At 40.7% G+C, this 26685-nt stretch overlaps 1 protein-coding gene across 14 annotated transcripts in view; it reads right to left on the bottom strand.

Annotated features, from left to right (window-relative positions):
* The window catches only part of lmo7a (LIM domain 7a), a 78980-nt gene that overhangs the window by 13493 nt on the left and 38802 nt on the right, over positions 1 to 26685 (bottom strand). For 9 of the 14 annotated variants that reach the window (XM_084724659.1, XM_084724648.1, XM_084724647.1 and 6 more), the window contains 13 exons: positions 25995 to 26108; positions 23884 to 24103; positions 21175 to 21421; positions 13682 to 13711; positions 12794 to 12908; positions 10913 to 11067; positions 8698 to 9409; positions 7423 to 7701; positions 6587 to 6701; positions 3432 to 3593; positions 992 to 1176; positions 824 to 887; positions 22 to 78 (listed from right to left, as the gene is read on the bottom strand). In XM_084724659.1, coding sequence (XP_084580785.1) covers positions 22 to 78; positions 824 to 887; positions 992 to 1176; positions 3432 to 3593; positions 6587 to 6701; positions 7423 to 7701; positions 8698 to 9409; positions 10913 to 11067; positions 12794 to 12908; positions 13682 to 13711; positions 21175 to 21421; positions 23884 to 24103; positions 25995 to 26108 — 2455 coding nt within the window. Of the gene's footprint in view, positions 1 to 21; positions 79 to 823; positions 888 to 991; positions 1177 to 3431; positions 3594 to 6586; positions 6702 to 7422; positions 7702 to 8697; positions 9410 to 10912; positions 11068 to 12793; positions 12909 to 13681; positions 13712 to 16185; positions 17313 to 17767; positions 17915 to 19128; positions 19450 to 19890; positions 20206 to 21174; positions 21422 to 23883; positions 24104 to 25994; positions 26109 to 26685 lie in introns of those variants that run through there. The other 5 variants (XM_084724654.1, XM_084724656.1, XM_084724655.1 and 2 more) reach the window with 4 other exon arrangements.

The raw sequence follows: 26685 nt of genomic DNA, 5'->3' as shown, positions 1-26685 counted from the left end.
AGCCGGTCAGCGCTTTTTTACCTTGTTCAAAAAACTCTGATCTCCGTTTTAAGTTTTTCAAAGATATGGGTTCTGACTCTACATGAGAGATGGAGAACAGTGAGATACAGTGAGGTACAGTAGAGGAGAAAGACATGTTTCACTAGGGGCTATCTTAGTAATATCCTTTACAATAAGGGCCACAAAGAGCATTAATACATGTTTAATAATAGTTAAGTAATGCTTGCACAACAAATTTTCCATTAGGCTACAATTTAATGAACAACAAAAATGTAGCAAACTTCTACATGTAGAACACTGATCTCAAACTTTACCAAAAAAAGTCATAACTTGGAGGATGGACAAGTAAGTAGTTAATTACTACCCTTAAATAAACATTTCTAAAATCATTTTCTCTTAATAAAATGGCTTGTTGCCATTGCTTGTTGCAATGCTTATTATTGTGCAGATAAACTATTATTAACTGCTATTGCTTATTATGGTATTAACTAATGTTAATAGCATCTATATAAATTATTAAATAATGTATGAATGAATACCATTAGTAAATGATTACTAGGCACATTAGTTAACTATTATTCAACTAATATTAATGCTTATTACTGCATTAACTAACAATAATTAACGGACCCTTATTGTAAAGTATCATTCTGTATCATTTTGTTACATAACACACAATAATCCACAATAATCTGGTGTTTGCAAAGATGTTTCTTCCAAAACTAAGTCAACAAAGTGTCACCCCCTACTGGTCTGCTTCTGTACAGAAATAGTCATCAGGATCAATTTTATAACCTTTCTGATTGTGTACTCTGCTCTTTACCTTTGTTCCTCATGGTCACTGGCTCCTCACGGAAACCTCCATTAACTCCGTTTGAAGCCACATCCTGCAGGAAGACACAGCAGGGTGGACGCTCATTAAAGAGGCACTCGGCTTGGAACAAGACAAGAATAAAACTTGATCAAACCTGGGTGATTCTGGGTCACTTACGACATCTGGGTGGGCTGGGTCCTCTTTGGATGGCAGTGTTTCCCTGGAAGTGTGTGAGGTGAAATCCAGGCTGGAGTTGACAGTGTTTGTGTCAGGGGAACCTAGAAGTATCGGATGATCCGTACTGGTCAGATTGATGGTCTTATGGCTTTTAAATGGCAGGGAAGGTTGATCTCTGTCCCAGTCTGCATGCAGACAATGCAATGGCAAAAAATAGGATGTGTGTTTGCACATAAAATCACGTTCTCTTTGTCTGGGTTAGAGCCAGACAGATATGTCAGTTGGCCAGTATTATTGGCCTGATATTGGCCTATCACAGCTATATCAGTATTGGCGTATATGTTGCTCGATATACGCTGATATTAGGGATTTACCACTACCAAAGACTCTCTGTAAAATAATACCACAATAAAAGTCCAAGATACAATATTAGTCGCAATATTAAAAAACAAAGAGAATATATTTAATATTAAATAATAAATCTGGTGTGTACAGCATATTTTGTTTGTATAAAATTTGTTTTTCTTTCATTTAAAGGTCTTTTGCTTCATTTCTTAACGAAATAAAATAAAAGTAACCAGCCGTGTTTTGCACATAACCAAGCATGTGCAAAAAATTGGCATGAATTGTTTTTGGCAATCAATGCTTGAATTATGTGTGTGCAGCTTCAAAATAAAAACAATGCAGCAGTCAGCAGCACTTTTACTTTTAGCAAATAACATAAAAATAATAAAATAAAATGTGTAATATATATATATACACAGTAGATACTGTCAAAGTCCAGTACAGCATTTTTTTTATTGTGGTATCAGGATATTCAGAATATTGTTACGTCCCCAGATGATTAGATGACTCTTTTTTTTTTTTTCAGAACATAATGTTTTGTTTTTTGTTTTTTACAGAAAATAATGCAAAGTATTTATTTTATGTATATATGATCCTTCCTCTTAAATCAAGTTTGACATATATCTATATTGAATACCACAATATTGCAATAAAAAATCATCTTGATACTATAATCGGACTGTGACGATATCTACTGCATTATTTCTTTGTCACTGACTGACTGTATGCTGCATTATAAGTTTTGCAGTTTCAATTTTTTTTTTTAGTTGCTTCCACAATTATTGGACTTTTTTGCAGTGAATACATATTCATGTATTCAGTGCCAAAGACAATTCATGTTTTGCACATGCTTTGGTCATGGCTGGATACTTTAAGTTTATTTTATTAAAGAAGTAACATGTTAAAAGGAAAGTGCTAATTTTTATGAATAAAAAAATCTGTACACATCGGATTTATTTCTTCATATAGTAAATTTTTTCAAGTCATTTTTGTTTTTTAGTATTGTGATAAATATCACATTGTGGACTTTTTATTGCAGTATTATCATACCTTCAGTTTTTGGCATCTCTTTACATCCCTAATATAGATATATTATACAGATAAACATACGACAGCCAATATATTGATACTGATCAGTCAGGCTCTACTTTGTGCTTGAGTGTGTGTGTGTGTGTGTGTGTGTGTGTGTGTGTGTGTGTGTGTGTGTAGTAGTAGTAGCAGTAGTAGTAGTAGTAGTAGTAGCTGTTCTGAATCCCAACATTTGACAAAGAATTGTCTATTTGCATAGAGACCACTACAAAGCAGGGGACAAGGTTGCTGTTATGGTGTCATTACAGAGAGCAGCAGGGGGTGACAGAGAAACCACCTTCCCCAGCCATGCAGTCTATTAAAGCTTTCACAAACCCACACACACCGTGTTTTTAACAGGCTCACAACCACTGAGGCTCCACTAAACTACACCAATAAGTACTGTGAGTTAGATCAAGTGAGCTACTCTGGGTGGTTTATTATTTCTGTAAGGTGACACTGACTTAGCTGGAATAAGTAAGCCTGTTATACAAACACTGTGAAAACACCCAGAGGACCATGGGCCTGAGTTGGACCTGAGCTGGGTTAGTTCTCCACAAGGAAAACACCGCATGGATACAGAGAGAGATGCTGATGAGACAGAAAAGGCGGGAGAAAGAAGAAACAACCACTAGAAATAAAAGGGGAAAGAAAGCAATATGGAAAAACAGGACACACGGGATAAAACAAACAAACAGTAGAAATAAAAACCACTGAAGTCAACATAATAACAGCCCTCCCTTGTCAGATGAGAAGAAAAGTTACAGGTCCTTCACCAGCTGTCATGAGATCATTCATGGATGATTTCACAATAGTTTACGGACCAATTTAAAATGTCAAAACTGTTTAGCAACACAAGCAGCATAAGCAGTACTGTCAGTCCAGGAATGCACTCTTAAAGTGGTTCAATAAATCTCCCGCTTTCACGCAAACAAAGACACACACACACACACACACACACACACACACACACACACACACACACACACACACACACACACACACACACAGTGTTCAGATGACTCACTGTTCTTGCCATGACGGCGTATATCCATGACCAGACTGCCCTCCTGCAGAGCCTCCTCCATGCAGGACTTCCAGTCTGTGTAGCTCATTTCTGCCACCTGGTGCCTGTTCACTGTCAGCACCTCGTCTCCGGCCTGAAGCTGGCACATCTCAGCCTGGGAACCTACGCATCACACAGCAACACGTCATATTTAGCCACAATGAAAGTACCCAGTTCTACCACCGCAGTGACATCGTTGACTATCGCAAGTTCTTGAACTCATTGTTTTTACATAAACAGTGGGTGTTTAAGTAATTTTACTGAAATTGAATTTGCAATTATCATGATATGAGGACTTAAACTAGGGTTTTTCAAAGTGTGAGAACCTGGGCCTCTCCTTAGACACATCTGGGAAAAAGGTGATTGTTATTTTATCACATAGACACTCAACAATTGAGCCGAGGCAGCCTAATAGTGCTGTTTTACATAACTTCTGACTGCACCGAATACATAAAGATGTCTGTCCAAAGGCATTTATCACTTTCTGACTATGAGAAACTGAGTAAAAATCCCCCAAACTGTTGTATCTCTGAATCAAATCACACATGCTTAGGCTGTGATCTTCTTTTGAAAAGTAATGTAACATCTTTTAGAGAACTGTTTGGAGACCCCCTGTGGAGGCCCGCCTCACATTTTCAAAACCTTTGACTTCTACTGTAGGACTGACTTCAAACTACAGTTTTCAGTCTCACCAGTAAAATCCTTGACATATAGCATTCACAGTTTCAACACTGCACTTCAACATATTTCAACACTGTAGCAACAACAAAAAACTCTCTATGCTTCCAGGTTTGATGAGATGAGAATCTTGGTGTAAACAGATCAAGTAAATACAATAACAGTTTTGATGCTGTCTTTTGCAGGGGTGGAAGTGACAAATTGTAATTACTCACATTACTGTAATTGAATAGTTTTTTTTGAGTATTTTGAAAAGTGTCATTTTATTCTTACAAAAGTATGGATTACTTTATGTAATCTACTTCACTACTAAAAATCAGAATTACTACTGGGTGGCCTATAATTTGAATTAATATTCAAACATTTAATTAGCATTTTTGTTGCCAGTGAATTTGATTGCAAATGAGCCAACAAAACAAAAAAGGCACAGATTATTTAAACTAAAGATCTAGAGAAACAGAAACCTCTTTCGATTGAATGCCTGCTTTTGATAATGCATTAAACATCAAGGGTTAAAAAGTAACTAATGCTCTGAGTAGTTTTTGAGGTAGAAAAGAGGAAAACGTTGTACTTTTACTTAAAGCTACTGCAAGGACCTTTCATGTTGTGTTGATTTTGGAGGCGCCCATGAACAAAAGTGTTTCCACTGCCACAACCGCTAAAATAAAAAAAAATAAAATGATCTAAACAAAAATATCCTTCTTAACTGGAACACATACAACTCACTGTAACTTTCCCAGGGAAAATGTAAACACAGGCTCGTGTGATATGAACAGAGAATCTGATGGCAAGCATTAAGAATAACTTCATAGAAATAACACATTTTCCTGCTGATGGCCTTGTTTGCTTATGTAGGTCATATAGAGACATCAGTATTAAATTGAGATCGGTTAAAAACTTTGTGTAGTAACTTTAGGTATGTTTTAACACCAGCAGCTTTATTAGTACTAATATTTCAGTAATGTAACAGTACTTCTACTTGAGTACTGATGTTCAGTACCCTTTCTACCACTCCATCTTATGCTGTATGATGATGGTGTTGCTCTTCTTGTCATTTTGGCGTCTTACTGTCTTATGTTTGTTTATCTAAAACCTGTCATCAATGGTTTTAGAATATCTTGTCAAGGGACTGCAGCTGAAAATTAACCAGCTGATGGGAATAACAATTGATGTGTACCGTCCTTATAAATAAAGAAACAACACAATGGGTGACTTGAGGTTGACACATTATGTACAAAGACTGTAGTGAACAAAGTTCAGTATGCTGTAGGTTGGAACTGGTATATTGATGTGGGGTTTGTGTGTTACCAGTATAACAGAAATGTTATTAAACTGCGTGAGATACTGTGAAGGTGGGAAAATCTCAGCAGAAAGAGGCTCAGGCCCAGCAGATCTGACCCAGATAGATTGTGCCCTACATAGGTCTGGCATCGCCACTGCAATGGACTCGAAACCCCGCTGACACTAACCAGCAGTTCCTGGCTGTAAAATATAACTCAGCCTGAGCACTGCTTATCAGTACTACCACTGTACTGTTTCTGTCAATACACTGGTCAGCTTAGTGAGTTATGACTGACTGATCTTTTTCCACTTGGTTTAATGAGAATAGGAAAAATTGAGTTTAGAGGTGGATACTGGATTAGTTGGGGGTTGTTGTTGGGGGTTGTTTGAAGTGCCTGTTGATAGTCAGTGTATCACCAACAGCTGATGCTGGTTGACACACCCCTAGTTTGGAGAAGCAGAGAGGTGTACCATCATGGAGACCTTGTCGGACAGGAAGCTGATGTCATGATGATACATATAAGCCCAATATTGCTCTCTCTGGTTCAACCAGACTCCATTGGCAAAATCAGTAATTTTACCGTGCAGTGAATGGAAGTTGCTAAACTAACCTTTTAAACCACAGAAGTCACACAATAACACAAACAGACTAAACAATCAAGGTGGCAGTAGACCTACAACTCCCATGTCCTGCGAGGCAAAATTACTGATTTTGCCAATGGAGTCTGGTTGAACCAGAGAGAGCAATATTTGACTTCTATAGTGCCGATTTCCTATTGGAAAAGGCTGTCTGATGTCAAGGTTAAGTGGTAAAAATATTCTAAATCTAGTGTACACTTGAACTGATATTGATTTTAAGCTGTTCATCTTTAGGTGGCTAAAATATGTTCTGTTGTAAACCCTGTCCATGTCAATACATTGCTTAGCTTCAATGATGTACTCCTCTCTGTGTCTCCAAGCTGGAGGTGTGCTGACTGGCATCTACTGTAGGCAATACACTGACTATCTATAAGTACCTCATACAAATACAACTTCTCTTACAAAAATCCAAACTATCCCTTTAAAGTTGCCAGGTTGGCTGACCAGCATGTATTATATGGGAAACTCTATCCATACAATTCAAATCATTTTGTTTGAAGGTATTTCTCTGCTGTTACCTGGCTGGACAGAGGTGACTCGAGCTCCTGTCGAGTCCCAGGCCGCCTGGAAGCCAAAGTCTCTGCTGCTGTTGGGCTTCTGGTTCAGGCTGATCCGCATCTCACAGTAGCTCTCCTGGAAACCAAACACCAACACATGTGAGTGAAGGTCAAAAACAGCCATTCACATTCACACACAACAGCTTTAAATGCAGAAATGTGGTCCTGACTTTCCATTACTCTGGAGATCAGTATGTCAGGTTGTGTGTCTTTGTGTATAAAGACCTGCTTTGGCAAGAAAACCTTGTATTAATCATTTATGGCTGTTGATTAAATGCCAAACTGTTGCTGTTCTTTAATGTCTGCAGTGCAGCATTTGCTAACACTTTATCTGAATGTTCATCCTGTCTGTCAGGTAGCTCTGTAAATCACCTTGTAACTGTACTCTGTTGTCAAACTGGCCTTATAACATTTAATGACATGTTTATGACAAATCCAAATGGTACCACTTAAGCTGAGGTAAAGAAAGTGATCAGTGACATTCTTATAACAGTCTCATGTCAAATTGTCATAACAAGGACATAATTAGCTTCATTAATGTCAAGTTGTCATAACAAACATCTAAAACAATGTCAACTTTACGTTAACTGACAGAGAGAAACTTAACGATAACAGTTTCTAACTTTCAAAAAGTCATGTTCATGACAGGTGTAATGATATGCTTAGAGCAGTGTAATGACAGTTTTATGTGCACCCGTTCTAATAAAGTGTTGCCCAGCACTCTCTGTAACACATGTATTTTTTTACCCTCAATATATAAGCTGATCTGCTTTGTGAACAGTAGGTAACTGGAGTACCTGGCTGGTTTCTTTGGCTGGAGCAGGACTGACTGGGGCTTCACTCTTGACTGAAGGAGGGACAGGTGAGACACTCTGAGTAGAGGTGACACTCTTTGCTGTGGTCTCTCCTTTTTCCTCCTCCTCCTCCTCCTCCTCCTCATCTTCACTGCTGTGGGCTGAGCTGGATTGAGAGCGAGCCTCGTCCTCAGAGGTCATGAACTGGTGATAGCGGCTCGGCACTGACGACTTCTTTGAAACATCCACGTCGCCGTTGACTCGCTTGTGTGACTCATCCATCTGATGAATGCAGAATGTCAAAGAAGATTTTGAGTCTTAAGAATAAAATGTAAAATGGCCCTGAATAACAGAGGGCTGTTGATTATAATACAATCAATTTGAATCCGTAAAAGATCTTAAAGCAATATCTTCGCATGCACCTCCACTTTGAAAGAACAGAGATGGGCACCAGCACAAAAGCTGAGCAATGTACTGCTGTGGAAAGGGTCAGCAGCAAAAGGTATTTCAGCCACTTATAAAATGTCCATCTGAAAAAAATCAATGTCAAGCGTACGCTATAATTTGAATATTTTCACCACTTCACTTTGCTGTCAAACAGCCTTTTCCAATGGGAAACTGCTGTTATAGAAGCCCAATATAATTTTCTCCAAACCAACCAAACTCCAAAGGCAAAATCAGTAATTTACCTCACAGAACACAGACCATTATATAATGGTGGTTTCCCATCAGGAAAGGCTGTCTGAAAGAATAGTAATGCAGTGAAAACATTCTCAATATCAGATGTTTTTTAGGTGAACCTATTTTAAGTGGCTGACCCTGTCCAGAGCAGTGCATTACTCAGCTTCCATGCTGACACTCTCTCTGCTTCTTGGGGCATTCCAACCGGTATCTACTGGTACTTCATACCCCACACCAAATAATCTAAACTATCCCTTGAAAATGGGGGAAAATCAGCTTAAGAATGTGTTGTCAACTCTTTAAGTGAATTCACAATCTTCACCAGAACTTTAACAGTGATGAATGTGAGATAAGCTGAAAATAGAAGCTCTGGTAGTTGAGTTAGCATTATAAAAACACTGGCTTCATCCATTATTCACACAGTAATCAGATCGGACTCTTGGGTAACACTGATGGGCTCAAAACAAATAACACTGTACGTGACTAAAAAAAGCAAAGATTCTCAGACAAAGCCTGTTTCCCTCTGCACTCTGGACGCCCTCCATCCTCTTGTACTGCACTAGTTTGTATTTAGCTGTAGAATTATGTAGTACTCACTGTAAAGGCTCGGGGAAGTGAGGTGATGCGGGACGGCTGGGTCCCGAAGGGCCTTGGCGTGACAACTGAGGTCAGACGTGCGCTATCCGATCTCTGGTAGCTCCTGGGGAGGGAGGCGGAAACCCGAGACACCCCAGGAGGCTTGGGTTCCATTGAGCTGAGTTGTGGTTGTTGTTTGTACAGAGAACCAGAGGAAGGGGCCTCCACCTCAGCCTGTGTGCCTGACAATGGGTGCCTTGGCTCGGGCACCTTTTGGATGGAGCTGGAAGAAGAGATTACAGTTGTGGTGTCCTCTGTCTTTACTGTTCTGGTGCGTTCTGAGACTGGACCGCTGTGTAGAGGCTCAGCTGCTGGAGACCAGGATCTGTGGCTGGTGGGAGTGATCCTGGGAGTGATCCTGGGAGTGATGGTGGAAGTGGTGGTGGTGGTCGTAAAGTCGCTGCCTGCAGGACTGTCCACAATGTCAGTTTCCCGTGAGGTGGGAGGGGAAGCGACCCTGCCAGTAGTTGGTGGCGCAGCTGGGGGTTTGTCTTCTTTCAGAGATGGCTTGGAGGGTTCAGAGATATCGTAAGGAGTGTCAATAGTGTAGCTCCTGACAGGAAGGGTTCGGGTACGTGGGGAGACTACAGGTTTCTCAAACACGTCCTCGTCGTCGTCCAGGTAAGAGAGAGATTTGAGGCGACTGCCAACGCTGTTACTTCCTCTATTTTCTCTGTGGACAGAGGAAAAGAAAGGGGATGGGATTTAGAGGTAAATAGGAAAAAGAGGACAGTGATGGGTAAAAAGTGAAGACGAGGATGGAAAGCAGAGCAGTTTAGGGAGGATGAAAGGGGCAGGTGATGGGGATGAAAATAGAAAGAAGAGCGCAGGTTGAAAAGAGGAGGGTAGAGAAAGGAGGGGGCATTTTGTAAGCCATGATTAGGTTACACTTTCACACTGACTGAAGGCACAATTACAGAGTCTCCTCATTCAGTCGTGCACACATAATCCTGCTGTCTCCGTGTTTAACCCATTAAGCAACCACCTTGAAAGCAATAACCTGCTCAGTGACTTCTTATATGGTTTCTGCTCCACCTGATCAACTATATCTGCATTATTATAATTCACTGAACAAATGCGTTTCAACTCTCTTCTTCTGTGCTAATGATGCTTTTTTCCTAACTACATAGCAGTGGTTAAAACATCTCCCCCTATGACTTGTAATATCGGAGTTCCACAAGGTACCATCTTAGGTCCCTTACTTTTTCTTCTGTATATAAATGATCTTCCCAATGTACATAAATACACTAATTGCTTACTATATACTGATGACACTGTAATTTTTCTTTCTGATCCTTGCTATAAACTGTTTATAACAAGATTAGACAATATCTCACCCATACTGTCTCTGTCACGTATCTACATGCAATCATTCTTTCAACAATATCCTGCTATCTCCCAATTTGGTCCCTCACCGCAAAGAAATTCATTGAACCAATAGCACGACTATACAATAGAGCTTTTAAGATCCACACCAACCTTCCCTTTGGACTCATGACTGCGCTGCACTTTCACATTCCAGCACCATGACTTTTCAAACTACACAAATAATGAAGCTACAGCTATGGTCAGAGATCTTTTTTTCACACATACACCAAAATCTGGAATGAAATCCCATATCATATCAGAATAATAATCTCTGACACACATTTCAAATAGGCGTATAAAGACTATCTAATGGAAGAACACATTTGCAATCACTAATTTAAACCATAATATCTATTGTCCTCTCCTCCCTGAATGTTGGCGTTGCTTTTTATGGCTTCTTGTTTTTGTTTCTGCTGACTGTTTCTGTTTTGTAATGTGACTTTGTCTTCTATGTGCTGCAGAATAGGAACCTGCATAAAACCAGTTTAAACTGAGTCAGACCCGTTCAATCATAACTGATTTTACCATCTGTAATGTTACTTATAACCTTTTCCTGAATCATAATACATGTAATGAGATGAAATGAAATAATACCACAAAACTTCTCATACACACCTTGTCCTTTATTACCTTAGTAAAGGATCCCCCTCCAAGGGTGAAAAAAGGCGTAACAGAGGGACAAATTGTTGGTTCTTGGCAAAAACCAGAATCAGAAAATAGAAATTCTATAGAATTTAGTGTTACAATAACATAATGCGTAATCCTTGCACTATCAAAAGTACCTGGTGAGGTGTGTGTTTTCCCTTACCTCTCCTCTTGCATCTCCTTGAAGGTTTTGGACCTTCTGTTGCTGCTGCTGCTGCTGCTGCTGTATGTGATCTGCTCTATCTTCTCTCTTTCCTCTTTCTTCTTCACCATATCAGAGTTCACACTCCTGCGTCGGCTCTTCCATTTGCTCAGGTCCTGCAGCAAAAGTTAGCCCAGATCACCTCATGCACCATTTCGTAACAATAAAAAAGACCGGTACTGTATTCTCTTCTGGTTGAGCTGCATGGCTAACTGTACAGCTGAAGCGAGTGAAGTTGAGAAGGAGGGAGAAAGACACACAAAAAAGAAAGGGCTACATTTGAAGGTGTTCTATTTGTGTGCTGTAGGCTCCTCCCGGCTCACCTCCCCTGTGTATTTGGGACTGTGTGACCTATATGCTGCTTTAAGACTCCATTATTTTACCATGACACCAATCAGATTGCTGACAGACACATATATATGTGAATAACTTTTTATTACTCTTAATTTTTCTACCTAACGGGATCTATGAATGAACTAGTAATAGATCAGTGTTTAAAACTGGAGCACCACTGCCCTTTGAAAATCATTTTCCAGGAATTACTTGCACCCCTAAGTCAATTTTATATGGATTAAGCCCAATTATTTTTATGTCTATGTATGTCTAACATCATCTGTCTATATTACATCATAATACCATTTCACATTATTAGTATTAAACAGTATGTGGTGTTTCTAGTGATTTGAAAATTAGGACAGTCCATAGCCAGAGGGCAGCACTGCACCAATCAGTGTCTGCCTCCGTCTCTGGCTTCTATCTAAACGGCTCTCTTTTCACCCTGTAGCCACAGACTGCACCACAACACCTGCTCTCCTGATCGCCGCACAGATCTCATAGATCATGTGCTCACCTCTCACTTCTGTGTGGGGGAAAAAAAAACTTCCTTCCGCCAGAGTCAGCTTGTCTTGATTCATATAAAAAGATTCAGTGGCGGACTCAGGCTGTCTTAGGGACAAGGGCAGAAAATAAAAAATAAAAAACAGAAACGGCACCAGCTCTACGTGGTAGATTTATGGTGAAATAGTTCTAATCTACATTTTAGATTAAAAGTGTTTTATTATGCGACTTAAAGTGCAACAACTACTATACATCTGTAAAAAAACACAGGAAATGTAACATTTAGAGGCATGTAGGGACCAACTAATTTTCTAGCAGGTCGAGCAGCCTATATTAGGGCTGGGTAAAAAAATTAGGATACCAGTACCACTACCCTTAAAGTAATTATTATTTAAGATGAAAAATGTACAGGATAAGGGCACGCTAAAGATCTGAATACAAGATATATTCACAGAGCCTTCACTCTCTGCTAAACACCCTCATCTTGCATTAGAAAAGTGCGCAGCTAAAACAACCAAAGTGCTAATGGAACAATGGTCAAGTGTCAGGGAGAAGAAAACACTGAATGTGTCAAAAAGAATCCTATTAAGTATGTATGATTGTCACAAATTTAGAAGAAAAACATGATAAGACTGAAAATTATACAAAGGTTCCTAAAATATCAAGGAAAAAACACCTCACAGGAAAATGGTCAAAATTGATCAAAGTTGCTCATTTTACACAAACTTCCTGCTGTTATTGTGTTCACTCTTTGGGTTAATTGTACAGTTTATCAGCTGTTCTGTGCCTTTTTTCTCATGCATTGAATATAATATGAAATATCCATAAAATCTGTCACTTAGTCAGGGGTCATCACTTTACTCAGTGAAAGAAAACGGGTTCAGTAGACTAGAGGGCACTTGATTCATCTACCCCAGAGCCATTTGAGAGGGAACTTTTGTTAAGTCTTTTTGAACATATATTGAACTGATATCCTCCAGTGTTACATATATCAGTTATACTCACATCCTGCCATTTATCTTCACTCTCCTTAATCTGCTCACGGTACTTCTGCATCTCTTCATAGCGATTCTGCCGGATGAGGTTGGAGTCAACCTGGATGTCGCTTACTGATTTACTTCTGTTAAAAATAAAACAAAAAACAAAAACAAAAACAAAGCAGAAAGTCTTATAAAAAGTCCCAGAGCATCAGTAGGAGGGGAGGGGATGTTTAGTTTGCATTATCCTGGCATATTCTTTAAACAGGATAAAAGAGTTAGCAAAATTTATTCCACTCCGAGAATGCATGCAAAACCTGTAGAAAAATTCAAATAGACAGAATAAATTCCAAATATTTGGCCTGAATTCTGAAAATAAAATTTCATTAGATCCATAACCTGTAACCAAGTGTTAGTTTGCAAACACAGCGCACGGGTCGACCACAGAGAACTGTGGAGTGATGTAAGCTCAGTTGGTTAGTAACATGTTTCACAGCCCTCCCCATCATGCAAAAGAGCACTCAAAGCTGACAGCCTTTAGAAGAATGCACTCTCTGTTTTCACTTACCTGCTAAGATTTACATGTGTCTCATATTGCTGTCAGGGTGCTCAGTCATAACTCTCACTGGGACACACTACAGTTTAGGTGGATGACCCAGCGTATTGCTTTTGTATGCATCCTCTCACTTTGTTGCTGTGTCAATAGAGCTTTGTGGAGCAACAAATCCACCCCCTCCCCCTTCACCCATCACCCTGAACTTGGCCCTGTGCCATACAATACTCTGTGTTGTGTGTCAGCATTTAGCAGCTAGAGTGTGAGAACAGCAGCACAAAAGCAGGGGGCAGCGAGGTGCAACTGTAAGAGGCCAGAGCAAATGCAAACGTGCCACATTCCTGGGAGCCCGTATCAACTCACCCGTCGATACTCTCTGACGTTTGACGCTGTCTAGGGAACCAGAGAGAACCACAGACAACAAAGTCACATTTCTGCAGATGGGCCTTTGACAATGAGTCTGAGTCAAAAGCACGAGGCCAATTAGTGACTCTGAGACCAGCTCGTCCCCAGGCAACAAGGTTCAGATGTACTGTACAACACTTTTGATTCTGCTCCCATTTTTCACAAGTTTAAATAAAAGGTTTCAGCCTTTTTCTAGGCACACAAAACATTTATATCTCTCAAATTTTGTTCACAAATTTGTTAAAATTTGTGTCAGTGAGCACTTCTCCTTTGCCAAGATAATCCCTCCACCTGAGAGGTGTTGCATGCAGAGATGCTGATTAAACAGTATGATTATTGCACAGGTGTGCCTTGAACTGGTCACAATCCATCAGCGTCCATTTTTCTCTGATGTCACACTCATGGCAGGAAGCTGAAATGTTGTACTGTTGTGTTCCAAGTTCAGAATCTGACAAATTGTCATTATTTCATCGCTTCCTGACTGATCAGCTGTAAAAACAATAGATAATAAAAATCTGGAAGGCCATTTCAACAGCCAGCAGCCGATGTTAGCATTCAACTACTACGAGGCTAATATTACTGTTTGATAGTGTTACATGATACAATTGTAGAATAACTTAATTAATTCTGGAATATCGATACACATTTTGGACACATTTATTTAAGCCTAGACGTAAAACTCACTGGATGTAATCAAGCTTGAAATGCAGGGTAATGTTAATGTTAACTGTCTTGCAAGAGACAAGAGACAGAAAGACAACTGACATTAATGTTAGCCTACATTTTACGCTTGAGTACATCCAATAAATTGATTTACATCTGTCCTATTGTATCGTGTGACACTATCAGATGGTAATGCTCTACGAAGTGGCTGATTGCTAATGTTTGCTGTTGTGTTACTCTGACTAATTGGTTATCAAATATGTTATTTATGCTTGAATGCTCAATGTTCCTCCAGATTTTTAGTATCCAGCTTTTTTCTATTGCTGATCCATCTGAAAGCTGTGAAATGAAGACAGCTGGTCAGATTCTCTACATTTTTGTGACCCGCAACCTGGAACAATGCACAACATTTGAGCTTCTCACCCTAAGTGTGATGTCAGAGGAAAATCACTGCTGTGTGAACACAGTGAATAAAAGGCCACTTTCAAATGTGCAGTGTTATCTTGAAAAAAGACATCTATTAGGCACTGAACTATGGGTATTTCACAGAGGGCTACATATAACATTTTTTTTCTCGGTAGGGCAAAGTCGTGACCCACCCTGTTCTACATCTGATTAGCTAGTACTTGTTGCCTGGTTGGGTTGGTTAGGTTTCATGTAGTTATCACTAACACAGATTTTACCAGATTAGTGACCAACATTGGAGAGGAATAAACCTTTTGTGTACACAGAAGAAGTCTTAAATCTTTTTAACTCAGCTCATTAAAAAATGGAGCAAAATCAAAAGTGTTTATATTTTTGTTTATATTATTGTTGATACCCAGCTAAAACATGATTCTGCTGGTTTTCACTTTCTACACTGAAGAGATTAGACTTTAAGGTGTGTATATAGGAGGCTTACTGCACAGTATCACCTTTCCTCTCCCTGACATTTTGCTGGGGAGGTGTGTAGACATGCATCTCTCTCTAAACAATACCGCCTTTCTGAAGACTCCAACATGATGTCACTGGAAACATGGCTTTACATGTGGAAGTGAAGTAGATCCAGATGGCACTGACTCAGGTTAAATGCTTGCTTTGTGCACTCATGTTCATGTGCAAACACCGCAGTACAGATTTGTGTTCGAGTTACTATGGAGTCACATCTTCTTTCAGAGCTGTGGGGAATTTCTATAGGCTTTCATGTTGACTCCACAGGCAAGACTACATTTAATTGCCCTGCCCGGTGCTGTCAGCATGTTCAGGAAGGTATGTTTGGATATTTCTCAAGCTTGAACCTTTCCACACGCTCACGCTGCTGCACTTTGAGCTTTACATGTCAGTGTGAAGTTCCCGCGGTTGGGGAAAACAACGTTTTACTCTGGTCATATCCATGTTACTGTAGGTGTTAGGTGAGATCAACAAATGGCCAGTTCAATGCATTTCATCACAAGTTCATGAAGTCTCTTATTTTCTTTATTAAGTTTTAATATTTTTTTTTCCATTCACAGGCAAACTCGGTCTGATAGGAAAATAAAACCAAAGATAAAATGCAGATTTTGGGTCTGTTTTCCAGTGCTAGTGATGTACCACATAATAAGGCAAATGACGTTGGAGATTTGTTCAAAAATCACACTTCAAAAACACAGCAGCAGTATTTTCAACATACAATATAGCCAGGCCATCCACTCGGCATATGCCATGGGTTGCTATGGTAAAATTAACCCAATTGCCATCATGCAAAAAACCATAATCTATGGCAGTATGATGACAATGTCATCAGACCTTTCATTACAGGTTTTTTACTAGTAAAGAAAAAAAGGTAACAACTATCATTTAAAACAAGAATAAGTTCTTAGCTGTTGTTGCTCCTTCATTGCAGTTTTACTGAAATACTCATTACTGACCAAGTGAATGCTGAAGGCATGTATTAGTTTTCATAGAAGAGCTGTAATGACCTTCAGACCAATCATTTACATGTTGGATCAACAGTCAGTCAAGACCACTTCACCATCAGACGGAAAATATTTCAAGACTGAAATGGCACATATGAGTTTTCACAGAAACAATAAAAACACAAAAGATGGCAGAAAAAGTCGACAAAGTAAAGAGAAAAAAAGGCACTGTTACAGAAACCTGCTTTTACAGCTTCAGAGCAGCCAGCCTCTCCACCATGAGCTTCTTCTTATATCTGAGCTGACTAGCTTCCCTGATCGCCTGCATTCTCTGCAGGTCACTCTCGCTGCAGGAAGGTACTGAGGGTGTCATCTGATTGGCTGATGGGCCTCTCAGTGAGCCCTGGCTCTCTTCAGAACAAAGTCCAAGTTTACGAACAAGCATGTCATCTTTTTTAGGATGTGTTCCCTTTTCCAGCTGATTCTGCTTATTTGCTGCAGCCTCCTGGGTCAGAGGACATGGGGGGCACAGGAGTCTGGCCTTAAGATCAGGAGGCAGAGCCCACGGCTCTGGGATGGGCATGGGAGCATAGTTGTCAGGGGCTCCTGAGAGTGGCCGTCGTTCCTGAGCCTGCTGGGTTTTCTCCTTACGATAAACTACATCGTCCTGCTCAATATCAGGGAATTCACTCTCCTCGTTGCTGCTTTGGATGTGTCGCTGGGTGACAATGTTGATTTGTGGCTCAGACGAGTAGAGACGGCGGTTGGCAGACAGCTGAGTCTTCATCATAGCCAAGTCTGTGTTGGACTGGAAGGCCAGGGTTCGCCTGGCAAACATGTCATCGTTCTCCAAGTCAGGCGAAATGCTGTCATAATCAAAGGGGTCCGGGGGCTCCCGGGGGTCTTGGCGACCCAGAAGGGGCCACCTCTTACATTTGACCAGTCTGGGACCCGAGGCGGGGTCCACTGGGGCGAACACCAGAGGGGGGGTCTCTAACAGAGGGGGCTGTATCTTGGGGAGCTGTGTGGGAGTGTGTGCTTGCATATGAGGACTGCAGGGTGGGCAGAAGGAGAGAAAAGGATAGAGAGGTGATGAGTGCATGCATGTGAACTGGATCAAAGAGCAAGAAAAGGAGGAAGTGATTTATCAAGCAGCCAGAGCGGTGATATTTGATTCAAACATGTTGATCAAGTCAGGATTTTACAATCACTCTGCTAGGGAATAATACAGCGATGCTAGCTGCTATAAAAAAAGCAAAGTCACTAGAATATGCTGTAATAAAAATAGGATAATGCTGAGACACAGCCTATTTTCTACTAAGGTCAGTGCAGCCAAACTGCTTTATAAAGCCTGTTACGGCAACCTGACAGCGTATTCTATCATTAGCTATGTTAGACAGCAGCTCATCAGATATTCAGCCCCAACAGGAGCCAATTATCTTTCTCCTATAAAATCCAGATGCTCTAAAACATTCCTTCATTGTCACAATCATGCAGATGTATCGACCTTTTCCCCACAACGAGGGTAGTGTGAGCCGAGGCCTCATGTGTGTGGGAGTGAGAGGGAGAAGTGCCGGAGGGAGAGGGTGCAGAGGAGAGCCAAGGACTGATGTCATAGTCTGAATCATCTGACGAAGAGCCCGACTTCTTATGGCTACAGCCGAGGACAGCAGGGTACACGAAGGACAGGGGACAGAGGTACAGACAGGGTAAAAGGAAAAGATAGTGGCAGGGGAAAGAGAAAGAAAAGTAAGTGGGAGGAATCTATACAGAAAATGCAACGAATAACAGAACAGAAAATTCAGAATCTTAGGTCTACTAGGTTAAATTAGCATGCAAAGATAATTCAAGGAAAGCAAAAAAGTAAGAAAAGTTAGAAAAGTAAGAAAAGATTGTGCAAGAAGCTGGGAATACATTTTATCTATGATGTTACTCTGTACAACATAAACGGTTATTTAAAGTGTGTATTTATGTGACAATTCCATATTATGCTGTATCTCACAGGCATAGTTTGGATTATTTTAAGCAGGGTTGTATGAGGTACTTAACAATAGTCAGTGTACTGTCTACAGCAGATGCTGCTTCACATGGAAGTCAAGAAGAGGGGAGGAGTACTAGCACAAAAGCTAGGCAAAACACTGCTGCATACAGGGTCAAAAATGAAACAGATGTCGCGCCCCTGTAGCTCAGTTGGTAGAGCGTCCGCCTCATGTATGGAGTCTGTTGGTCCTCTGCAGCAGCCGCTGATTTGACTCCTGCCTGCGGTCCTTTGCTGCATGTCCTCCCCCCTCTATTCACCCCATTTCCTGTCTGCTCTTCAGCAGTCCTATTGTAATAAATGCAAAAAAGCCCAAAAACATAACTTATACATAACTTATCTTGCAGAACACAAGAGTTGTTGGTCTAGTGCTGCCTTGATCTGTTAGTTAGTTTGTGTTATTGTGTTCTGTGTTTTAAAAGGATAGTTCAGTTTCACCAAAGTCACACAATAACACAAACAAAGTAAAAGATGTCAGTGGTAGACCAGCAACTCTCATGTTTTGTGAAGAAAAATGGCTGATTTTGCCTTTGGAGTTTGGTTGTTTTTGGAGAGAGCAATATTTTGTTTATAGAAGTGCATTTTCCTTTCAGAAAAGGCAGGGAAAATATTCTCACTAGAGCATACACTTAAACTGATATTTATTTTTGCTTTCCTTGCTGACTCTGTCCACAACAGTCCATTGCTTAGCTTCTGTGCAGGTACTCTTCTCTACTCCTCTAAAGTGGGGGTGGGCTGATCAACATCTACTGTAGGTGATACACTGACTATTTCGAAGTACCTTAAATAACACCACACCTTATAATAATCTGTTTCATGCCCTCACACACCTGAAGCCTTGCATCTTCTTGTACCAGGGTCTCCTCTGTGAGCCCAGTTTGATCTTCTGTATGTGAACATCTTCTTCGGGGGTCCAGAACTTTGGTAAGAACTTGTCATGAGATTCATTGCCAGCAGGCTGCAGTTTGACGCCCATCTTGCGTGCGTAGAGATCATCTTGGACGGGGTCAGCATAGCCCACCTCATCGTCCTCGTCCTCAGAGTCACCATATATCTCCCTGAACAGGCTGTCAGTGGACACGACCCGGCGGTGGTCCACCCTCACGGAGTTGCACTCGTGGGGCTGCGTTTCCCCACTGCTGATGCCACTGCTGCTCAAGACAGACAGCCAATCACACGTGTCAGACTCATTTTACAGCAGCAGTACAGCACGCCAATCATGAAGAGAAGCATAGTCCTCGAGCACAACAATCGCAAATGAGATGATGCACGGATTAGCAAACCAAGACAAGCTCAAAACCAAACTATAAAGGAGGCAAAAATTGATTTGAGGAGTTATGTTGCCAACTCAAACCACTCCTTCAAGTTCATAAAATATGAAAGGAGCAAATGAAGACATGCTGCGGCTAAGATCTGAAAACAATTCAAACAGAAACCAACAAACTGAAGACTTGTTAGAGGCAGAGTACCACGACCAAAGATGTTGCTCATGGTTACAATGAACCATGCAAACTGAGGGTAAGACAAGCGTTCTAGTTTGCTCTTATCAGGCAGGCACATCAAAGTCACACTGTTGCTTCATGTTCTCTGACCTGAGGAAGGTCACATTCTGTTGAGGGACAACACTGGGCGTCATAGTGACCTTAGGCCAGGGGCCCCCTCTCCCTCTAGAGCCCCTTCCCACTGCCAGGGGACTAACGGGCACAGCAAAGTTGGTGGGAGGAGCTGGGGAGGGGCTGTGGAAGCGTCTGCTGGCCAGGTCGTCCAAAATAAGGTCAGGGTCTGGTCGATCTGCGTCCGAGTCGCTGCCACTGTCATACTCGTAGGCCCACTGCAGGTGAGCCTCAGGCATAGCACCCTGGGAGACTTGACTCTTGCCATCGTAGTCAGAGGAAAGCCTTGTTTCACTGAGGTCGTCATTCCACAGCAATGCAAAATGAAACACGACACCGGTACACACCACCATTGACCATTCGCAGACAGCACAACAGTACCACAAACACCAATGATGAGAAAGGAGACAATGTAGACTTCAGGCAATTGAAGGACAAGCGAAGGATTTAAGTATGAACACAATAACTGTAGATCAATTTATATAAACCTTGCTTTTAAAGCTCAGTTTGGTAACGTATACTATCTATATGACAAGCACCTGAACAAAAACAAGCAATCAGAGCCATCATCTAACCATAAATGTTGCCAAATAGGAAATAAACCAACTATTTTATTTTTATTTACCTAATTTATGTGCACTTGTTTCATTTCAGCTCAGTGGACGGGCAGTGTCACATAGGGCAGTGATTCAACCTTTCCGCCAGAACAAATCAGGTTGGTGTTCTCAACCCCCTCTGTCCACATGAGACTGCTCAGGGATTACTCCAAACTCCATATTTTGAGCGGGTGTTCCTTGTGTTAAATGTCTTTTAGAGGCTTAATTCACTGAGAGCTTCTTCTTGGTGCTCACTCTGTGCTGTTTGCCATAACATGTTTTTCATTTATTTTTTCCACAACCGTCTGGTGACCCCCAGAAATGATCTTGTGACCCTCTTTGAGGTCCTGGCTACCAGGTTGAGAAATACTGACATAGTGTATAGAGTTAGCACTGTCCCACTTGTACCCCCAACGACAAATACTGGCATTTGGATTGGAAGGTGGCTCTGATTCTCGCAAAAGCTGCTTTTTTCACATATATTATCTGTTTCATGTACTACTGTCAGGATATAGTGAGAATTTGAGAAAACATAGCAATGAAATAAAGTGTTTTTATATAAGTTACCAACTGTAGCTTTAATACAGGAATGAAAAACAAGCTGAGATGAGAAACAGCACCTACAGACAGATCGAGGTGTTAACTGTTGTGTGTATTCTAACAGTACCTGGTGAGTGGTCCTTCTTCCTCTGCGTATGTAGGGTTGGCCCAGCTACGCCGATTGTCCTCATTGCGTTCAGCCCGTTTCTTCCTTAGTGGAGCGGGGACGTAGCCTGAGGGTTTGTCTTTAGTGGGCAGGAACTGGTTAAACGGGGTACTGGACTTGGGTGTGAGGGATACCGATCTGCGGTAACTAATATTGTCCTTGTCAGCCATCCTGAAGACAGAGTCTGCCTCAGTGTCACTGCAACAACCTGGAGCACAGGCAGAACAGAACAGGGGGAGGACAGTGTAAGACAGATTAAATGAAGAATGTTGGAAAAGAAATGAAAGAGAGGAGAAGGCAGAGGTCTGATGAGGGTAATGAAGTAGCAAAAAGGACAAAGGAGGTGAGAAAAGAGTGAGGGGAGTGTGTTGTGAGTTCTGGCGTGACTCTGGAGGAGTAACAGAGGGGTGCAGGGATGGGGAAGGGAGGCCTCCTCATTTACAAGCCGGTGTGGATGGCTGTGGAATGTCTCACTGCCCTCTTTCATGGGGGGACCATCACTCTGAGACCACTGACCAGTACACTGCACTTGTGTCATGAAACAAGATCACAGACAGGCTTTAGCATTGATAGATATTCTCCATGGCAACATCGAGACGATAAATGTCAACGCCGCTGTCATCTTTGTTTTGATCTGTTATTTTTTTGGCTTTATTGCTGAAACACATGTCACCTGTAGTAGATATACACTCATAGACATTGGAAAAGGGAGCATAGAGTGCAGACTTTTAGACGATCAACAATGCACACAGCATCCGTCAACCACCCAGCTACTCCAGCTGGACACATCGCTACACATAATCCCAGCAGGAGTGGAGAAGAGCGAGAATAAGAGCTATGCTGACCCTGCTTGGAGTTAAGGCTGCTCCCTGTTAATGTCCAGTCTGGAAAATGAAATGGATGAAATCTGCCTCAGGCTGTCTAAGCAAGAGGACATCAGACACTGTGCCCACATCTTACAGAGACATCTTACAACATCCCAGATCAAGCTGCCAAACATGTCGGGTGCTATCTTGTGAAGGCAAACCAATTGTGCCACAGACTTTGTACTTTGACCAGGTTTTAGCTGGTCTAAGGCGCAAGTGGTTTTTAATCCAAAGCGTCGTGCACAAGATATCAAATACGCTGGGACACACCTTCGTTTTGCCTTCACTTTTAGACTTCCTGCCCCTGGCCACACAGACCAGGCTCAAGTGCATTTGCTATCTTGCAGATGTGGCAAAAAACAGCAACTGTGCTGGTGTAAGATATCAAATCCACCTGTGTCACCAGCACAATGGCTATGCGCCAGGTGTAAGATAGGACCCAATATATTTAATGTTCAAACTGATAAACTTTATTGTTTTTTTTGTACATATACACTAATTCTGAATTTGATTCATCCAACATATTTCAAAACAGTTGGGACAGGGAAATGTTTACCGTTGATACATCACCTAGTACCCAAACTCTATTACTATGAAAACACTCAACTGTTGTAACACATGCAGAGTGTGTCTTGGAATTGTCCTACTAAAATAAGCTGGGACATCCCTACAAAAGATGTTGTCTGGATGGCAGCATATGTTGCTCCAAAGCCAATACATACCTTTCAGCATCAATGGGACCTTCATAGGTGTGACAGTTAGCCATGATACCATGGTCACTAACACACCCCCATATCATAACAGATGCTGACCTTTGAACCTGTGCTGCCAACAGTTTGGATGGTTGTTTTCCTCCTCAGCTATTTATCTGAAATGTGGGCATGTCAGATCACATCACATGTCAGATGAGTCCACGGCCCGGAGAAGTCAGCAGTGTAATAGATTGATATATGGCTTTCTCTTTGGATGTTGGTGTCTTATTTTCATTTGTAGATGTAGCAACAATCTGTGATCACCAACAGTGGTTTTCAGAAGAGTCACAGAGCCCATGTAGTAATTTCTATTTTTGTCCTTTTTTTCCCCCAGTCTTTTCTTTCCTTTGTCCCAATTTTTTTAAAATGTGCTGCAGGCATTAAATTCAGAATGAGCATATATTTCCAAAAACAATTAAGTTTATCAGTGTAAACATTACCTTGTCTTTGTACTGTATTCAATTAAACACACGCATTGCGTTCGGTTTTTATTTACATTTTACACAGCATATATCTTTTTTGGCATTAAGGTGCATAAAAAAATATATATACTGTTTTTGTTTTATTTTACTTTCTATTGTATTCTATTCTGTCATAAATTTAATTATCTGTAGATACACATACACATCTATTATCTGTTATGCTATGTGTGTGACCGAAAATATTCACTTTCAGAAGCTTACCACTAGATGGCAATAGCCATTTGTTTTCACAAATGGGAGGTAACTTTCTGGCTCTGTTACAGCATATCTTCCCTGTTCACAAATATTTGAACTTCTAGACAGATGAACATGATTATAAATATTTATGCAGAGTCGCAGTTAGAGAAAGTCTGAACTCTGTGTGTGGGTGTGAGAGGCCATCTGAAATAACACTAAAAAAAAAAAAAAAACTATCACAAAAATAAAAGGAAACATGCTCTGGCTTCTTAAAAAACATAAAGTCAGCTTCAACAATGTAAAAAGAAAAAGAAGTCTTACAGGTTTTGTCAGGATAGCAGACATGTCTGATGAATGAGTGTTTATAGATGTAAATGGGATGACGTCTCCTACCCTCGCTGCTGCCTTTAAGAGTGGTGTCAGATGAGACGCTGTGGGGTTGAGAGCCCAAAGAGTCCAAACTGTCCAGGGAGTCCTCTCTCTTGTGTCCGCCTCCTCCTCCTCCTCCTCCTCCTCTCAGATGGTAGAGCTCCTCTCGCTCCGAGTACCAGCTATCTCCAAAACCACTGTCCCTGACGCTGCTGCCTTTCTGACTGGACGTTTCCTGCAGAGCCTTTCATACACACACAAACACACACAGTTAGATAATAGGGTGCCAATTACAACATTTAGCTCCTGTGTGTGTGGTGAGTGAGAGATCTCTCAGGTAGAGGGTTAAGTCTGTACTGTCTGGCCTTTCAGTCTTGCAGTTCAAGTTTATGGGATTATGTATGACTACAAAAAAGGCTACTGTATTCCATTACAGTTACAGATTAAAAAATATGTAATTGCATTACAGATACATTTAGTACAGTGGGGATTATTAGCATAATTATAATTTTATTGTGCATTTTAAAATAAAGAATATACTACCATGCTCAGTGCACACACATTATAACACTTTGTGCATTTCATAAAACCACTCTGGTCTCAAATTAATTTATCTTACAGTTAATCTATTATCATGGCTTCTAGTGAAAAATGCTTCACTGGGTGAAAATTTCAATATTATTTTATCTTTAAATCAGAAAAGAGGAACAGTAAAAAAGCAAACAAAGTTCTGGATTCAGTTCTGTTAAAATGCTGTCATCATCCAAGAACTGAACGTCTAATTTAAAGGTACACTGACAGGCAACACCAACTGCTAATGTTAGCTATACAGACCAACTGCTAATGTTAGCTGCACAGAAATCTAGTATAATACTACTACTGCTTACTGAGAAATATTTTGTGACTGTATGTGGTGATGCTGGTGACCGGGATGGTATGTAGGTAAAAACACAAGCCCAAGAATAAGTTCATATGAGATTACTTGAAAGCATACTTAACGAAATACATTTAAATGCGTATAATTACTATTATTAATCTAAACCTACATTTGTGCTTAACACAGGAAGGAGTAGAAAAGGAACATTATATTAGATAATGTATATATGGTAATATGGTATTGAGGTAATCCAAAAGTATAGATACGGAAAATAATCAAGTTACGTTACTTTTATATTGTGATACAAAGATTAAAAGATTAAATTACTGACTGCATTTTTATCAGGTTATTTGTAATTGCATCAGAAAACATTTTTGAAGTATACCCTCCCAACCCTGTAGCAGTTACTGTAAACTTGCACTCCTAAACTGTCTATGAGGGGAAATACATGCTGCAATTTAACTGGAATGGCCTCATTGTTTTCTATTCACTGCCTTCTCTGTCAAAACCAACACGTCCTTGTACCCTTGATTACTGTGTTTACTGCATGAAGACAATGTTATTGCACATAAACACATGAGCAAACCCCGGAGCCACTTCAACCAACATGGCTGCAGACAAGCAAAAACTTGTCTGCCACTTTAAAGATAAAATGATTTTCAGATCTGTAATCCGCCGAATCCTACCAGACAATACAAGTCCACAAACTAAACCCAGCCTAACCCCGCACCACTGAACTCGGATTATCATAGCTAAACGTACAAGACGTGCGGTAACCAACTGCTATTACTGAAAATCCCTGCAGTCAGTTGAATTATAGGGGCCCTGAACACCGCCGCCACCTATAAATCTACGTGAAAGCAAAGTGCCAAATTCAACACGAGAATGAGCAGGGGGAGGAAGCGGCCTCTTCAAGAAAAGAAGCAGCTACTTTTCACACATGCAGACTATGTTTGCCGTGCTGTAAACAAGATTAAAATAGCTGAGTCAAAGGATCAGGTTATTCATGACTTAATGTTGCTTTGGTTTAAGTGTCCAGTAACGTGAGGCCCCTTGGCCTTTAACAGTCATTCTTCTGCACATCGTCTACATACCAGGGAGGATACAGAAATGTACTGGGCAGTGGCTGTAAAAGTGGATTTCATTCATGCTATTTCTGGTTACTACAAGAAAATTAAGCTTTTGTCTCACGACAGCGTAAATAAGACAGCTTACAGCGCACAATGGGATAATTACCCACTCATGTCGAGAGTTTTACCTTGTATAGTGCTGTGCCCAATAATCCCTCGAATGCCTTAAAATTCAGGTAAGGTCCATCATAGAAATGGTCACACTGAGCTTTTCTACCCAGCCAGTAAATGGTGATCAACACCTGCAGAGAAGAAAAAATAGATCATTACATAAAGCATTCATACTTTAATGCAGAAGTTAGTTACTACCACCAGACAGAATACATTGGATTATAGCTGCGCTGTAACTGCTGAATGGTCTGTGCAGTGCTAAAGCAGGTGATTGTTGTGATAGTCCACTGACACAAGGTGATATCACTCTGCTCTTGTTTCCAGGCTCATCCAGAATACTCTGTTGCTGTTTGTGTGAGCATTACTAGGCTGGACAGGTAAACGTGCCGCTCTACAGCAAACAATCATTGCCACATCAACAATACCAGTCCCCCATTATATGTGATTCGGTTCAAATTGACACGTCAGCTCTTTGGTTTTATACCATCAAAGTTAGAACAGTTGGCCACATGCATAAAAGTAATGTGGGATGATCAAACATGATGAAGCTGTGATGAGAAATGCTGTGCTTTCACTTGCAGTTGAAAATTCAATTCTGAATCTATGACAAACATGACATCTGTAGGAAAAACAATCATTCAAACTAAACAATTTAAATCCTTACATCTCAAACTCTGTGGTTATTTTTTTAAACTTATGGGCAAAACT

Source organism: Lutjanus erythropterus, chromosome 8 (assembly GCF_056507025.1).
Source record: "Lutjanus erythropterus isolate fLutEry1 chromosome 8, fLutEry1.hap2, whole genome shotgun sequence".
Classification (NCBI taxonomy): Eukaryota; Metazoa; Chordata; class Actinopteri; order Lutjaniformes; family Lutjanidae; genus Lutjanus; species Lutjanus erythropterus.
Note: the sequence above shows the minus strand (reverse complement) of the source record. Positions and strands in the feature narration are given on the sequence as shown.